The sequence below is a fragment of the Oryx dammah genome, unplaced genomic scaffold, assembly GCF_014754425.2.
Source record: "Oryx dammah isolate SB20612 unplaced genomic scaffold, SCBI_Odam_1.1 HiC_scaffold_17, whole genome shotgun sequence".
In the NCBI taxonomy this organism is placed as follows: domain Eukaryota; kingdom Metazoa; phylum Chordata; class Mammalia; order Artiodactyla; family Bovidae; genus Oryx; species Oryx dammah.
This window is the reverse complement of record NW_024070201.1, coordinates 52,344,623-52,362,353: the sequence shown is the minus strand read 5'-3', so window position 1 is coordinate 52,362,353 and position 17,731 is coordinate 52,344,623. Positions and strand designations below refer to the sequence as shown.

General features: G+C 55.2%; 1 protein-coding gene across 3 annotated transcripts in view; it reads left to right on the top strand.

The window, feature by feature from the left end:
• Nucleotides 1-17,731, top strand: part of GDPD5 (glycerophosphodiester phosphodiesterase domain containing 5) — an 88,000-nt gene that overhangs the window by 48,711 nt on the left and 21,558 nt on the right. For all 3 annotated transcript variants that reach the window (XM_040258828.1, XM_040258826.1, XM_040258827.1), the window contains 3 exons: nucleotides 12,095-12,198; nucleotides 15,294-15,387; nucleotides 16,257-16,316. In XM_040258828.1, the coding sequence (XP_040114762.1) occupies nucleotides 12,095-12,198; nucleotides 15,294-15,387; nucleotides 16,257-16,316 (258 nt within the window). The remainder of the gene's footprint in view (nucleotides 1-12,094; nucleotides 12,199-15,293; nucleotides 15,388-16,256; nucleotides 16,317-17,731) is intronic.

Below are 17,731 nucleotides of genomic sequence, written 5' to 3'. Positions count from 1 at the left end.
GCTGGGGCTAGCACAGGGCCCAGACTGGGGGAAGTGGTGGGTGAGGCCAGTTTTGAGCTGACTGGGGGCCCAAGCGGTGTAGGTTCCATAGATGCCAAGGCCTGGGTGCCAGGTATGGGGCAATGGCAGGAGGCTGCAGGCCAGGAGCCAGCTTGGCAGCGAGAGGGGAGAGGGTTTGCAGCAGCTCCAGGTAGCAGGGCCTCTGCAAAAAGGGCTGAGCTCACCTCAGGCAACCCGAGCCTCCCCACCCACCCCACCCCTCCCCAGTCAGCTCCTGCTTCCCCACCTACTTCCTGGGTTCCCACCTCAGCCCACTCTCTTCTCTCAGCCCCTCCCCAGGACTGTGATGGGTTCCTGGCCTGATGCAGTGAAGGACCGGTGTCTCAGACTCAGGCTGGTGCAGAGAAGCTGTAACCTAAGTATTGTTGAACAGCTGGAGGCCCAGAGTGAGCCCTGGGAGTGCAGGCTGGGGGGTGAAGGAGAACCCCTGGGGTCTAGGGGGTGGGGGAGAGGCCTCGGCCAGCGGAAGAGGGTCCAGCTTCGGGCCTCATCCCCACCTTCCCCTCCTCCTTTGGGCACCCCTTACCACCGCCCCCACCCCTGTTTCCCCCTCAGGACCTCTCGGGGGAGCCTCTTGTGTCTCCAAGTCAGGGAACCTAGGGTCAGGTTCCTTGGTGGAGCTGGACCTCTCGGGCCTCATCTGTGAGATGGGGTGACAGACAGGTGGTGAGTCACGCAAGCCCTCGTCCTCAGGCAGTAAATGAAGTGTGAGAGTAACAGTTAATGTTTGTCGAGCACGTGTTGTGTGCAGGGAGCGGATGACTTCTTACAGGCACGGCCCTGTTGATTGTGGGGCATGGCAAACACCCCGTGGGGCATGTTTAACTGTTGTGCCCTGATTCTGGATGGAGAAATCAACGCTTGAAGCCCTGTCCCACCTGGAGTCCATGATAGATTTGCAGCAAGAGTCTCAAGAGTTGGAGGCTGCCAGGAAGACAGGCATGTTTTGAGTCTGGGTGTGTTTAAAGGAGAGCTTTCAAGGATGTTATAGCCAAACGCTTTGGGAAACAAACTCACTCAGAAGGACGACGTGGATAGTGGAGTGCAGTTTATTACACCAGCGGGTCCGAGGCAGAGTTTCCTCTTTAGCCGGGGACCCCCAACCGACTTCTGTTGAAAACCTTATATGCCTTTAAGTGTACTGCTCAAGCCCACATCCCCAAATTCCTTAAACCTAGCTTGGAAAGTATTAAAGGGAGATACAATCAGGTTACAGCCATGATTCATAATCAGAAGGGTCAGCTGATTATACATTGTAGCCTACCCCAGTGGGTGCCATAAAGATTACAAAGGTGATTGACGACATAGGGGATTATTACATTCTTTTTAGCGACCAGAAATCTTGGTATGGAATCTGGTGTTTATCAGTCCAGGAGGCCAGTTCGGCCGTAAGTATGTCATCCCCATGGCTCCCAGGCACATGGTCCGAAGCTGACTGAAAGTGCAAGATGGAGTTTCCTTCTTTTTCAAGATGGAGTCAGCTTGGCCTGTTCCTTCCCTCCCTCAAGGAGAAAAAGGGGAATGAGAGGACTTGGGAGGCTGCCTGATAGAAAGAGCACAGGACCAGGAGCCTCTGGGACAAGCTGATGAGTGGCTGGAATGCCAGACTAGGCACCTTCCGTGCTTCCCTTAAGAGCTGACCCTGCAGTCTTGGGGTAGATCCTGGAGATGGAGGAGGGGGGCTGGGAGCCTGGGAAGGCTGCCCCTCCTCTCCATCCAGGCTTTCTTCCTTCCTGCCCCTCTTCCACATTCCCACCTCCTCCAACCCTCCCCCCAGGACACATACTTGACAAATAAGGAAACAGGAAACTGAGGACCAGAGAGGTGAAATGACATCTTCTCCCTCCTGCCAACACCGAGGGAGTGGAGGAGCCTGGCAGCAGGAGGCCAGCTCACTCGACAGCTAGGAAGGGGAAGCAGAAGCTTTTTATAACTGGGGTAATTAATTGGTTGTTGTCTGTGACTCATTAATATTGCCAATTAAGGACGGGATAGGACACAAGACGGTTCTCAGGCCATCCCCAAAGGGCCCCCTGAAGACTCTGTGTCCGCAGGAGGCAGCACAGTGTCAAGACCAGATTCACTGTCATAAGAGGGATATAGGTCAGAGGCCTGGAGGAACTTCCGTCTGAGACATTGAAGGAGACAGACAGTGACAGTCTTGCACTTCTCCATTTGCCTTTTCAAGGGTGTTCCAAGCTTTTCTGCCGTCCTCCATTGTATGGATGGGGCTCCAGGAAGAGGAAGTGATTTATTCAAGCCCAGGAGTTGCAGGCACGGCTTGCACTGCCCCTGCTTGCTGCCCCAGTCCTGTGCCTTCTCCCCTGTTCACTCCAGTCTTGTCTGGGATGCATTGGTCAATCAATGAACCTGTCCTGACACCTGCCCTGAGTATATCAAACCTGGTGCCTCCCCTCCCCCGGAGGGCTCCCGGGTGGGTGGAGAGCAGACCAGAACTGACATCCAGACCACCCAGGGTGATCACTGTCAAGGCCCAGGGACATCCTGGGCAGGAGAGCTTGTCTGAGCTGGTGTCAGAGAAAATCAGCTGTCATGTCATGCCAGCGTGGGGAAGGCAGGGCAGCTGCATGTTACTGCAGCTGAGTGTCTTGTGTTTGGGAACTGAAAGCAATTTGGCCTAGTGCAGCTCTCGATGTGAGGAGGAGAGGCGCATGGCCAAGGGGACCTGAGCCTGCGCTCCATCCTGGGAGGTGGGGGCCCAGTCGGATTCAGACTGTGCAAGGACCACTCTAGTTCCATCATGGAGAAAGTGCTGAGGGACCTTGAGTGGAGGTGGGGAAGGCAGGGAGCCAGAGAGAAGGCTGAGGCCTCAACTAGGGGGTGGGGTCCACAAAGCAGCAGCTAAGGGAGGGATTCTAGAGACACCTAGACAGTGTCATCAGCTGACTGGCTGCAAAAGAGTTTTGATGATGCCTCCCATCATCCCATGAATTCTACCTGGCTGGATGAGGCCGTTCCTGGGGTCAGGAGTCCATGCTGTGCCCAGGGGTGCATGAGAGGGGCCGCGGTCTCAGTAGAGTCCAGGAATAGTATAGTGGACAAAGAACACAGACAAAATAAATCCCCTTCCCCGGGCCTGCCACTGCCTGCCTCTGCTGATGGGAGCCCCTCCCACCATGGCAGGAAGACACCCTCTGTGGGGGAATCCATCGGCCCCCTCTCACCTGCACACCCAGGGTAGCCTACTTCACCCCCTCCAGCACTGCCCTCTGCTCCACTCTCCCCCTTGCCTGGAATGCCTTCTCTCTGGTCTCTGTCCCTCAAAGCTCATCGCAAATGTCTCTTCCTCTAAGAAGTCTCTACTTCAAACAAAGGGGTCAGGCCTCATCCCTCCCCCTCCCCTTCCCCTGGACTCCTGCACCTGGAGCCCTGGGCCGCCCAGGTGGGTGGTGACTGTTTCTCAGAGGAGGGCCTTGGGCACAGGAGGGGGAGGATGACTGAGCAGGTGAGTTGAAGAGCAAGTGAGGAAAGCAGTTAGGGTGGGCAAGCTAGATCCCTGATGAGTCCCAAGTGAGCACCCCAAGGAGCACTGGGTGGTCTGGAGAGTGTGGGCACACACTGTGTTCCGGTGCCCCTGGCTGTGGCTGGCAGAGAGCAGTGCTAACCCAGCCAAGGGACCTCCCAGCCCACGCTTGGGGCTGGGGTCAGGCTCTGCCAGTAGGTAGGAGGAGGGGGTGAGTCTCCCGGCTCCATGCCTTCCTGTCCTATTACACCCTGTGGGCCTCTGACAGGCATACAGGGCAAGGAAGAATGGCTCTCCCTCAGGAATCAAGATGGGTTCCCTGGAGGAAGCAGCCTTGGGAATGGGCTCAGGGGTGTGATTAGAGTCAGCCAGATGCCCCTGGCTAAGGGGCTGTAGCCTGAACTCTACCCTGCGTTCTCCAGCGACAGAGTGAGTGACCTGAGGCAAAGGCAGACCTCTTCTGGGCCTCAGCTTGCTTGTGAATTAGGTGGAGGTACAAACCCATGCCCCACGGGTCCAGTTAGATAACAGATATCTGAACAGTACAGACCACTGTTCCAATAGGGGAAAACGTATGCTCCCTACCAACTTTTAAAGGATGGCTGTTCCCTTCTCCAGTGCTTTGGGGGAAAGGGACTCAGCAGGTCAGAAAGGAGCCCTCTGAGCTTCAGCTCTCCCAGGTCTAAACTGGAGATGATAAGACCCATTTAATCCTGTGAACCCTCCAGGGTTGCCATGAGGATAAGAAAATGGGCGATGATATTATTGCATCCATGAGAGAGAGAGAGGAGAGGCTGGCCGAGGCTCTTGCAGTGCGCGGAGCTGAGGATTTATCGCTGTAATTAAAGCCCGGCTGTCTCTGGCCTTCAGGAACCACCCCCACCCCCCACCTCACACACCGCCCTCCCCCCAAACCACACTGAAGGGGTGCCTGGCGTAGTCATGCCGCACTCCAGGGCAGACAATTAAGCTCTTGTTCATGACCTCCATGACCACCTTGAGTGCCTAGGGAGCATGGATCGGGTGGGAGGTGATGGGCATCCGCAAGAGGTTGTGGCCTCGGCAGCGCCCTCTGCCGGGCGTGGGGATAATCCCTCGAAGGGCCCCCCAGCTCTTGCTCTCCAGTCTCCACACTGACAGATGCAACCCCCAGGGTGGTCTGGAGGGAGCGGGTGCTCCAGGCTGAGCCGGGTTTCATTCTCCTGCCTAATGAGCCATTCTGAGTGCACCGCGGCAGAAGTGAGGGCAGAGGCCTAATTGCCCAGCTCTTTGTAGCCAGAAAGATAAATCCAGCCTCTTACACTGTCAGGAGCTGGCTGGGGGTGGGGATTTTAATCCCTTTCCCTTCTTCGCCCTAATGCTGCCATCCAGCTCAACCCTCCCCAGGCTGCCCCCTCCCCCAGATCTCCTGGGTCAGAGCCAGAGTAATCCTGCTAGGGCTGCCCAGCTCTCTCTTCTGGGAGTTCCCCACACCCTTCCCAGCTGACATTCACCCATCTCCCCTTTAGGAACTTGATGAGGATGAAATGGGCTGATGATGGGAGGAGCTGGTGTGCCCCAGGTGTAGCCTGCAGGTGGACAGACTCGGCGGAGAGGCACCCCTCAGTCGCTGTCCAGCCTCTGCTCAGGGCTGCGTAGTGCTAAATTCACAGCTGGACTCTGTCTGGAAGCCGAGGCGGGACCGCAGGAGTGGCATCCGGAGCAGAGCTCAGCCACGCGGAAGGAGCCGTGCCAGGCGGAACCAGCACACGGGAACACAGACTAGAAAGCCTAGAAACAGCCCACGCACATCTGAGTGTGTGCTGTGTGGTGGACGGTCGGGGAAGTTATTGCAGAGATGGCAAGCCGAGCAGGGACAGCTGAAGCATCCATTTGGTGAAAGTAAAGTTAGATCCCTGCCTCTTACCTCAAATCCAAAGAAATTCCAGATGGATTAAAGCATGTTTTTTTCTTTTTTTAAGCTCTTTTTTTAAATTTTCTATTTAGGAAGAACATATTGAGAAAATTCAAACAACTCAGGAAGATAGAGAGTAAAAGAGATTCTCATCTTCATGCTTTAGAGGAAAGGCTTTCAAACCTCTCTCCATACACGTATACACACATACGGAGCTATAGATGGATAGGTGAACTACAGATTTAAGTGTCAACAATGAGAAATTATCAGTGTAAAATATAAGCTAAATATATAATCACGAGCCACCTTCCCTAAACACGATACCAAAGGCAAAAGCCTATAAAGGAAAAGAGGGATAGATTTGACTGCATAAAATTTTAATTTTTTATATAAAAAGCATGAAAACCAAAATTAAAGTCAACTGATAAAATAAGAAAAAATAGATAATCTATACGAAAGTTAATACTCTTACATAGAGGAAACTTTAAAATTTCATTTTGATATTTAGTGATTTTTTTTCAATGTTTATTTATTTGGCTGCACCAATATTTGTTTATTTATTTAGTTGCAGTACGTGATATCTTTAGTTGCAGCATGTGACCTCTTAGCTGTGGCATCTGGGATCTAGTTCCCCAACCTGGGATCTAACCTGGGCACCCTGCAATAGGAACTCGGAGTCTTAGCCACAGGACCATCAGGAAAGTCCTGACAAAGCTTTTATAAACCTGCCAGAAGCCAGTTATCCCAGACAAAAGCCACCAGGTTCTGTGTCTTTGCACCTTCCACATCCTCCCTTACCTTTGTCATTCCAAAAAGCCTGTTCCTTTCAGCTTTGCTAAAAGCATCTCTTCCTCCAGGAAGCCCTCCAGACCATCCCTGCCCCCATAACTGGCAATGTGCTCTGTAGCAGCCCATGCTTGCCCCATTCACCATACTGGTTTTTAGAACTCCAGTTGCCTCCTGGCTGGTCAGTCTTCTGTGCAGGTTGCTCAGTGTGGAGTCCAGGCTTTATCTCTCAGTGTCCAGGGCTCAGTATGTGTGTAGAATGATTGGAAGAGAGTAGTGGCTCAGATGTGAGGGAGATGCTGGAATTTAGTTTGCTGTGAGGTGTAAGGTAGGAGTCTAATTATATATATACACACACACACACACACACAAGGATGTCCAGATGTCCCAATATAATCTGTTGAATTCTCCGACCTTTCTGTGTACTGATTTACTTGGCATTCATCCTGTGTCCATCCTTCCAGGCCATTCTCTGTCTTTGGGTCTCATTTTTCTCCTGTTCTTAATTGGACCTTTAGTGGATGAGGCAGGATGATCTCTGAAATCTTCTCTAATGCTGAAATCCCAAGGCTCCTCCTCTGGCACTGCCTGCGACTTTCCTCCTTGGTCAGACAAGGATAATTACAGGCCCTGCTTCTTGTTGCTTTGGGATGGTTGAAGAAGCTGGCGGCACCCAGACCTGGGTGTGAATTCTGGCTCACGTTTGCCCTTTGTGACCTTGGGCAGCCCACTTCCCCTCCCCTCCCTTTCCTCTGACTATTCCTGCTGCTTTGCAGAGCTATGGAGAAGATGAGATGTGATGGAGCAGGTAGAGGGCTGCTAGGAGTGCCCTACCCCCAGCTTTATGAAGTGCTCTTGCAAGGCTGTCTTCCGGGGCAGCCACATGGTTCTGTGAGCCCAGATGGGGCAGCTGCTGTGCCAGATCAGGGTCTTCTTCCTTCATCTGTGCCGGCTTCTAGGACTGCAACCTGCAGAACTGAGCCTGACCTCTGCGTCCCCCTGACCATGGCACCTGCCCTGGGCTGGGAAGGGGTGATCTGCTTGGCTGTAAGCAGCTGGGGAAATTTGATGTAGAGCAGGGGGCGGGGAAGACTTGATCACTGTCTTCACATAATTAAAGGGCTGTCAGACATGAGATGATAATTATAGGAACGATCGTGGATTTGGCGACTTACAGCTTACATCTGTAGTCACATTCAGGCCTGGCAGCCCTCCCGTGAGGTAGAGGTGATGTCATCTTCAGGAATAGACGAGGAAGCTGAGGATTGAGTGAGGTTCTGAGCAATTGGCCCGCAGCCACACAGCTAGCAGTAGGAGGGCGGGGAATGAAAACCCAGCTCTTGATTATATTGCCCCGTGCCCTGGTCATTTGACCCTAGTGTTCCTCCCTTTGGCTGGACTTGTTCTGAGTGGTATCAGAGAACTGGCGGCAGGGCAGCAGCCGAGGAGCAGACTTCGGGAGGGATGGAGGCAAGAAAAGCAACTCCTGACACCCTGTCATTGCCAGGCGCTTCTGTCCAACATTGCCATCCCCATTTTACAGAACAGGAAGTCGGTGGTCGGGGAGGATAAAGGAGTGTCTTCTCCAAAGCCACCATTTAGTATCAGCCTGTCTGGGACTCTCACCCAGTGTTACAGGACTCTGCCCTGCCCCTGTCCGGCCACTGTCTCAGAAGGGAGAACTCTCAGCCCAGAGGAGGGCCAAGCAGCATGCAGACAGGAGTACCCATCCCTGGAGCCGTGGGAGCCAAAGCAGGGGCGCTTCTGTCCTGGGGACCGCAGGGAATAGGAGTCCTGCCAGACAGCTCTGCCTCCGAGGGTGCGTCTGAAGTCCATGGTAGTACCAAGGGCAGGGAGGCGGCTCCCACTCAGGTGCCATCCTGATGCAGATTTCAGGCTCCAGGTTCTATTTGGAGGTGCCCCAGATGCTAGGGGACCCCAGGGGTGCACCCGCAGCAGTGTCTGTGTGTAGAGTTCTGGCCCAGGGCACAGTCGGGCGGGCAGCACCCAGCAGCAGCATGGCCTGCACTCACACATCCTGCACGGGCTGGGGTCTGTGGCTGCAGCGCTGTGTGACCCTGTGAGCACAGCTGCTGATAAGCTGTTTCCGCACGCATGGTCTCCTCTGAATGCAGAAGGCTGCAGGCGGGACAGAGATAAGAGGGATGAGGAGAAGACGTGACAACCAGCAGGAAAAATTGGTGCGCTGCTGCCAGGTGTGGGATCGAGGAGGGTGGGGGCGAGAGTGGAGGAGACAGGATGGGGCCGGGGCCTCTGGGACGCTCCCCCACAGCCACCCCTGTGCAGGGAGGGAGCCGCCTGCCCGTCCCCTTCCCCGGCTGCTCTCAGCCACTTCCCTGTGCCTCTAGCCCGTCAGGAATCACCTGACCTTTTTCCTGCTCTCAGGCGGCTGCTAGACTTGGAAGGGAAGGGGCTGGGGTGTCACAATGGGAGTTCCTTTCCTTGGATCCCAGGGGCCCCTGGGCTTTGCCTGAGGATAAACCCAGGGTTGGATGACATCCTTGTCCACTGGTGGCCCTGAGGCCTCCCTGCACCATGGTCCTCCAAGGGCTGTGGGCTAGGTTGCACAGATACCTCAGCCATCCCTGCGCAGGAGTCCGCAGCCCAGTGAACTAACTGCTCCTTATTATGCACCTACTGTGTACCGCTTGATGTACATCACTTCATTTAACATCACCCCTCCAGAGTACGGATGCTATTCCCTTTTTACAGGGGAGGAAACCAAGGCTCAGTGGTAACTTTTACCCAAGTGGCAGAGCCAGGTCTGTCTCCCTCTTGAGCCTGGCTTCTTTCCAGGTCAGGTTGGTGGGTACCAAGAGTCTGTGCAGAAGCAGTGAAGAAAGGGAGGTTCTGGGACTTCCCTGGTGGTCCAGTGGTTAAGACTGCACTGCTAATACAGGGGTCATGGGTTTGATTCCTGGTCAGGGAACTAAGATCCCACGTGCCATGCAGTGGGGCCAAAAAGAAAAAGGAAAAAGAAAGGGAGGTCTTGGGGGCTGCAGGGATGGGAGGAATTCCTGAAAGAGAAGAAGACTTGGCCCAGGGGATGGGCCCCAGCGAGAGAGGAGAAAGGAATCTTAGGGAGCTGAGCTGGGTTTGGGATCATCACACTTGTGTCCCAGAGGGCAGAGGTGGGTTTTGAGGAGAGCTATGCAGGGCTGGTTCCCAAGGGAGCTGCTGAGGGTTGCCTCCTACCTCCACTCCTCCTCTACTTGGTCACCTTGTATACGTTGCTCAACCTCTGACTCACTACCACTTACCCACTTTGAGCCTCTGTGCAAATAAGCAAAGGGTGCCCCTTCCGCAGGACTTTTGACCATTACCTGCTGGAAAATGTGTCATGGCAAGCATGCACGTCAGTGGTGTGGCCATGATGTGAGTGGCGCCTCTTAGCACTGGGGCTCTACAACTTGCTCAGCCTGTATCTGTGGCTGCCCTTCTCCGAAACTTGGGATCTTTGTTTGCTCTGAGATGGGGATAGATACCCGGGCATTGTGCAGGCAGTGGGAGGTGATGGAGGGGCAGTGGCTGAACCGCCCTGGCGCAGAGCCAGGCTGGCTTGTCAGGGGCGGGGCTGGCTCAGGCCCCTCCCCTATAACCTGCCCAGACAAGGACCAGTCGTGTCCCTGGAGCCTCTTTGTCAGTGGAACTTCTCCCTAGGCCACTTCCTCCCCGAGCTCCTGGCCTTCCCTCCCCTTTCTTCCAGCCCCTGCCATTCGGTTTTTTCCTCTGATTGTTCTGAGTGACCTGCTGTGGACAGAGCCCCTTCACCTCCATCTACAGGCTCCCTGTGGCCATAGGACCTCTGGCTTTCAGCTCCCAGTACTGTCAGCCTTGGGCGGCCCCCAACCCCAGCTCATGCCTTGTTCCAATAATGGGGTTCCTAGTCCTTCGTTGTGGGTTTCTAGGGGTAGGGAGGGGGTGCCCCTCCTTCTTGCCCCATTCTTCCTGCCCCATTGTCGGGATCCAGCCCAGTGAGAACAGTGACCCTTAGTACTCAGGACCCCTGTCCACTGTGGGCCCTCCTGACACCTGCAGCCTTCCTGATCTCCTGTCAGAATTGTCACTGGGTCCTGTGTCACGCGTCACCAAGGACAACCCCTCCCAGCACCTGTGGCCAGTTCTCTCCCTGTCACTGTCCCTGATACTATTCCCGATTCCCACCACCTACTGACCTCCATGCTGCTGGCCTGGGACAGGACTCATCATCGGCCGAGGCTCCCCCCTCACCCAGGCCCTTCTCGGAACCTTGTCCTCTGGCCAGAGGCCTTATACCTACTGAGGGATAGTGATCTCTGTGGACAGAGGGCCGCTCACTACTGCTGGCTCGGCGTTCACAGAATACCAAGGGCTCCTCTTTGGAGGGGGTACTAAGTTGGTAAACCCAGAGTGAAATCTCTCCTGGGTGGGCATACTCATGCCAGCGTCGGAGGAGTCTTTTCTCATCTGCCATCTCACTATCAAATCTATCTTAAGTTGCCACTCATCCTAGGAATATGAAGACCACCCAGACTTCAAGGTGGTTACAGTATAGTGAGGGTGGGGTGAGTTCCTGATATACAGTGGGACAGTTCTAGAACTGCAAGGGTTGTGTCATAACCGACAGGGGTGCCACAGTTATGGAAGCTCTGAGGAGATGGAATCCCTGCTGGGATGGGGAAGGCCTTGAGGAGGAGGAAGAGGGTTGTCCGGTGGACCTGAAAGGGCTTGCTTTCTAGACAGAGACATCGAGAGGTTAAACCGGGCTTAGAACCGTCGCTCCAAGCTGGCTGTGTGGTGCAGGAAGGATCAGAGATGCCAGCAAAGCTGCAGGGGGCCCAGGCAGTGGCTGGATGAGAGACGCTGAGCTCCTCCAAGCCCTCCAGCCTCTCAAGGTGGGGGGTGGTCTTGGGTCTCTCCTGCACTGACTTCCCCTCTGAGCTGTTGTTTGTGCTCATGATCTCAGCTGTTTCCCAGAGAGCAGGATGTTCCAAGCTTGTTGTGCCTCTGAGATAAGGGGACGGATGGAAGCAGGGGTACACCCGAGGGCCCAGCCGGAAGTGCCTGCAGACCTCTGGGGGAAGCAGCAGAGGTGGCGTCAGCAGGACCCCCTCCATCCACCCCACACGCAAACTGCCCCCACCCCCACCCCCGGGCCCCATGAGAGAGAGGGGCTGACCCCTGGTGGGGGTGGTAGAATGCCACATTTCTTCAAGTCTAGAGGCTGGGCACTGCTCTTTAATCCTTCTCTAACTTGCTGTGTGACTCGAGCAAGTTGCTTCACCTCTCTGGGCCTTGGTATAGCAGGGGTGGAGGTGAGGAATGTGACCCACCGGACCCGGGATCACCCTCCCAGTGTGAAGGCTCAGGCAGACGTGGCCTTTGGTCCTGGAGACGGGCACACACAGGAAGGGCCTCAGGCTGCAGCACTAAGGGCCCAGCTCTGGGGTGGACCCCCGACCCTGCCCTGGTTCCCCATCATTTTGTGACACCGGGCTTGGTGATGTTGGTCAGATCACTCTGCTCTCTGAGCCTCAAGTCCCCACCCGTGTGAAGAGGGGCGGAGAGCACTGGCTAACACGCCCCAACTCTGCCCCCAACTGGTAGTTGGAACTTGGGCCTCAGTTTGCACACCTGTCAGTGGGCGAGTTCCTACTGGAGCTGGGGGAAGTTCCCCTCCTCCATGCCTTCCACTGTTTGGCACAGGCAGGCCATGAGGGAGCGAGGGCAGGGGGTGAAGGATAGGTGCCCTTGTGCACCCAGCCTGGTGGTGGGGCTGCCACGGGGGAGGGGTGGGAACGTTCTGGGCGGTGGTGGCCCGAGGGCCAGCCTTGCCCCCACTGACCCCTGCCCTCGGTCTGCCCCTCCAGTGGGAGCGCCTCTGGTTCCTGCTCCTGACCTTCACCTTCGGCCTCACGCTCACCTGGCTCTACTTCTGGTGGGAAGTCCACAATGACTACGATGAATTCAACTGGTGAGTGGGGACCGGGGGGCGAGGCTGGGGCCTGCGCCTCTGGTGGCTGAGACTGGGGTCGGGGGTGAGGGATGGGTTTGAACCTCTCTCCCAGGCTGGTCCTCAGGGCCTGGCCACCAATGGCCACCAGCTCTCTGTGTAATCTTTGAGGGTGTAATCTTCTAGAGAGAACAGATGCTTAGGGGAGCTGAGACCAGCTGGGGAGAACAGGAAACTCCTTCCTGCTGCTGCTATCATGGAAATAGGGATGTAAGACAGGGCAGGGGCTCGGCTGGGAGCTGGGACCTCTGGACCCCTTGTGGACAAGGACTCCAAGGCCCAAAGAAACCAAGGCCTCAGCAGGGGAGGTGGTCCCCAACCCCAGGCCTCCTGCCTCCCTGAGCAGGGCCATGGGCCGGGCTGGCAGATGTTGTGGTTCTAGGAAAGCTCAGGGTCCCTTGTGGGCAGCAGCCTCAGGTCCAAGGACATGTCTGGGGCTGGGTGCACAGGGCACCTATCCTTCACCCCCTGCCCTGGCTCCCCCACGGCCTGCCTTTGTCAAACAGTGGATGGCACGGAGGAGGGGAAGGTCACCCGGCTCCAGTAGGAACTTGCCCACCACTGACAGGTGTGGAAACTGAGGCCCAAGTTCAGACTACCCATTGAGGGCAGAGTTCGGGCTTGGCAGCTGGTGCTCCCTGCCCCTCCAGTGCTGCCTTTTCCTCTTGGTTAGAAGTTCAGCTCAGTGTGACCATGGGCACAGGAGTGTGAGTCCTCTCTCAGGCTTGGTGTCCTCCTCTGTAAAATGGGATAGCAGAGTGCTAGCAGATAGCAGGTCTTTCTGAGGACAAAATGAGATGATGGATGTGAGAGGGCTCCAGGCTCCCCTAAACCCAAGGTCGCTTCCTGGGAGGCTGAATCTCCAACTGGAAGGTGGTTGTGATGTTAGAATTTACAATTTCTGGACTCTGAGCTTCTGATGGGTTGTGGTTCGAGGATTTTGTAGTGATTCTAAGACTCAGTTCAGGGAGTCTGGCATTCGCTCCCCTCTGCATGGCACCAGGCTGTGCTTCTGTGATTAATGATCTCAATAAAGGACAGGCTGCTACCCTGCCACAGCCCGGTGAGATGAGCCGGGGCCCCAGCCGAGTCCCAGAGGTGGCCTCTGGCCGTTATTAAATGCCATAAATAAATTATTCATCCTCGCAGGTATCCAAAGCACAGGCACTGCTGTGGGCAAGTGGGAGCTTTCCCCTGTGGCCCTTCCCTGAGGTCCTTGGATGGCTCTGCTGAGCTGCAGGGCTGCTGACCCAGTGGTGGCCCACCCTGTCACGTACAGAAGGAGCAGCTCTGGCCCGGAGAGGGAGAGGACTCCCCTGTGGCCGTACAACCAGTTAGTGCCAAGTACACATATTAGGACAGGCCGGGAGACTGGGGCTCAGCAAGGTTAAGCAGCCTCTCTGTAGTCACACAGCAGGATGCAGTCAGATCTGGGACAGCGACTTAAACTACCTGACTCTATCACGTGGCCCACGGGGCCACCCCGCTCTGCCCAGAGACTGAGCTCCCCATCGCTGGGCAGCTCAAGCAGAGGACGGATGCTATGTTGGGGAGGCCACAGAGGGAAAGCCTGCCTGTGCTCGGGGAGGGTCTGGGGACCTGCAGCTCCCTCAGCCAGTCTCCTGGTTTCCTGGAGTTGTGCTGGGATTCAGGAGCCCCTGGCCTGGCCCTCAGAGTACAGAGAGCCTCCAGGGATAGCTCATGTGGTAAGAAGAGGCGAGCAAGACCTGGGTGGTCAGGGCTGAATGGGGAAAGCCAGAGAGGGACTGGCTGGGCTATTACTGTCAACAGGGAATTGGGGGCAGGGGGTCCCTCCCAAAAGGGAGAGGCACGTGGAGCCAGATGCTTTGCAGGAGTAGTTACCAGGGCCGGGGGCTGCCTTTTCTTGGGTCTCAGTTTCGCCTTGACTAAACTTGCCCTCGAATTCTGAGGGTGAGGGCCAGGGAAGAGCATATACCCACCCCATGGTGTCTTCCTGCAGTCCTCCCAGCCCCAGGAGGGTAGCAGGCCTGAAGCTGCCTGATGCCAGCTCATTTTCTCTGATGACCCTGTGCACGTTGCTTGCTGCCTTCTCTGAGCCTCAGTTTCCCCACTTGTACAGGGAAGATGTGGGTAGTTCAGTCTTTCTGGAGAGCAACTTATCAGGCTCTAAGAGGAGCCCTAAAAACAGCTCATTCCCTTTGGCCCTGTGATTCCATCTGTAGGAGTCTCTCCTAAGGAAATAATTGGTAATGCAGAAAGGTATGTGCCAAAGAGTTTTTGTGTTAATTTATAATAGTGAATAATTGGAAACTATTAATTGTCATTATAGGAAGTTGGCTTCATGCGGTACATTAGTGCAACAGAAAACCGCATGACTCTGAGAAAAATCCCATTTCCTCAGGCTTTTACTGACATCAGTGAATGCTTATGTTAATAAGAAGCAGAGAGTTGAGTACTTACCTTGTTCCTCACATAAACTGCATCCTCAGGAAACCTTAGGAAGGGCACTTTGTTATTCTACCCTGTAGATGAAAAAACTAAGGTGCGGGGAAGTCAGGTGTCACATGTCATCAGTCCTAAGACCTCATCTTTTCAAACGCTGATGTTGAAATTGAGATGAATGTCACAATCAATAGCATCTTAGCATCAGGAAAGTCTGTCACCTCCCCAGCGTCCTGCAAGCCAGGGGATTTGAATCTGCAAGTGCTTCCCTCCAAAGCCTGAACTCTGACCCCTGTGCTATACAAAGTGGGGTCTCGGCTTTGCTGTTTACAAAAATATATAAGCAGAGCGGGGCACCCACCGGAAGAAGGCAGCAGAGTTTTGGTGATGGTTACTTCTGGGCAGTAGAATTAAGGGAAATTGTTTTCTTGTTTATGCTTCTTGCCACACCCAGGTGTCCCCCGAGAGCCCTCCACAGGCTGACCGATGACCGGGGAAGCAGTGACCTCCTCCCTGAAGGGCCAGAGTCTAGTACCTGAGCAGGCCGCCTGAGAGCTGAGAGCTGGCAGGCCCCAGGGAGCATCCAGGCTCCCTGGTGGAGGTCTGACCCCTGCCCCTTCTCCTCCTGGCAGGTACCTCTACAACCGCATGGGCTACTGGAGTGACTGGTCCGTGCCCATCCTCATGACCACAGCAGCTGCCTTCACTTACATCGCTGGCCTCCAGGTACGTGGGGCTGTCTCAGAGGGAGGTGGCCCTGTTCCCAGGGGAAGGGACACCTGGCCTGTGCTGGGCTGATGGAGGGCCCCACCCTGGTTTGAGGAGGATGGCTAGCTTTTCTCCAGACCTCTGGGGCTTGGTTCCTTCAAGGTGGGAGGTCCTCTTGCTTTGCCCCATTCTGGCATGTTTTCCCCTGACCCCGTGAGGACATCCTACTGTTTGGCCCCACTGCAGACTTCCTCTTCCAATAAATTCTGCTTTGGTCCTTGCTTCCAACACGGTGCTCCTTCAGACTCAACTCAGTCCCCAGGCTGGCCTGGGAGCCCCTGGGTGTGTGTTACTTGCTCAGTCATGTCCAACTCTTTGTGACCCCGTGGACTGTAGCCCACTAGTCTCCTCTGTTCATGGAATTTTCCAGGCAAGAATACTGGAGTGGATTGCCATTCCTTTCTCCAGGGCATCTTCCTGACCCAGGGATCAAACCCAGGTCTCCTGCATTGCAAGCAGATTCTTTAACCTAGTGAGTGAGCATCAAAACAACTCTCCAGGCTCCTGGGGGACAGGCTCAAGTCTTCTTCAGAATCCTGGGTCCTGGAACTCCCGAAACATGAATTGGGCAGCCCAAGGGCAGCAGGGCCCAATGAGCTCTTGAGGGAAAAACCCTAGAGGAGAAGGAACCTGGAGGAACCTGAAATAACCTGGAAGGAGGCCAGGCTTAGGCAGGGCTGAGCAGGGCTGGGCATGAAAATGGTTTGCTGGTTAGCTGACTGCTTGAGCCGGGCCTGGAGAGCCATGGGGAGCAGGGTGTCTGGGGAACTGGCAGGAACCTGGGTCACACGTGATGCCTGACTCTTGCCCTCTGGGCCCTCCCTCAGGTCCTGGCACTATGCCACATCGCCGTGGGGCAACAGATGAACCTGCACTGGCTTCACAAGGTAAAGGCTGCCTCCACAGGGACTCAGGGAAGAGGGGAGAGGCTGGAGGCCACAGCTGCAGAGGAAGGGCCGGACACATCTTCCCTCCCCTGGATCATGGTTATAGTTGTTCTAGGAGCTAACACTGTACTGTATTTACTCATTTACCCCCTCGGCAGCCCTACAGCATAGGTGCTGTTATCATCCCATTTTGCAGTTGGGAAAACTGAGGTACAAAGAGGTTAAGTAACTTGCCCAAGGTTTCCAACTTAATAAGTAGAGAGTCCAGGCTCCTAGATCCACAGCCGTGTGGTTAACCAGCATAGGTCACAACTCCAGCTCTCTGGCTGGCTCTGACTTCAGTCACATCCTCTCTTTCTCTTCAGTGAGCTCATCTTAAAACTCTGATTCAATGATATGACTCCCAGTTTAAAGCCCTTCCCACAGCTTCCATCGCTCCCAGGATGATCCAAGCCCTCCCTCCAGATATGAAGGCCCTGAGCAGGTTGGCCCCTTGCTGACCTCTCCCAACTGCTGTCATGGGACCGTCACCCTTGGCTTCTGCCACACGAGACATCTCAGGCCCTCCCAGCACGCCTGGCTCTTCTCTGCTTTATGTTTTCTCTCCTGCCTCCCTTTCTCTCTCTTTTGGACCCTTCCTTGGTTTTCCTCCCACCTACACAAAGCTTCTCAGGCTCCCCCAGTCCCCTAAGGCTCCCTGGCCACAGTCCTGACATCTCATTGTCCATTTCCATCTGGCTCCCTGGCCCCAACCCTCCCTAGTCTAGGAGCTCCATGCAGAGACCAGAACTGACTTTCCATCTCTGTGTCCCCAGTGCCCCATGCAGGGCTGGACCCAAAGCAAAGAGACATCATACATTCCAGAGCCTTGACTCTCTGGCTCACTGTTCATGGCACACATGGTGTGGAATGCACATGGCTGATGCCTCCTGCTCTTTCTGAGACCCCAGTGGGCTCAGGAGAGGCCCTCCCTCCAGGAGCACCAGGGCCCCAGAGAGAGGGCCAGGCCACCTCTCTTTCCCCAGAGCCTGACTCCATGGGCTGGCCATTCAGGAAGAGGCAGAAATGTCCAGGAATAATCATGAGCCCATGAGATGGGTCCAGAGTGACTCTGAGGGGAGGGGCTCACTTCCAGCTAAAAGGTTATAGAACGGGAACTGGAAGAAGGATGTGGTGAGCTCCACTTGGGCTGCATGCAGTGGGAGGTGCCTGTGGGCATCCAGGCATGTCTCCAAGGTCTGGAGCTGGGGAGTCAGACCCAGGTGACTAAAGTCCTGGAGGGATAAAGAGCAGTGAGCTGCCTCTGGTCCCCTCCCACCTTCCTCTTGCTCATCACTCTTTCCTAAGATCTCCTCTGCACTTCTGAAGCCTTCTCTGTGAGGGACTTTCTTTTCCCAGCTGCAAAGCTGACACTT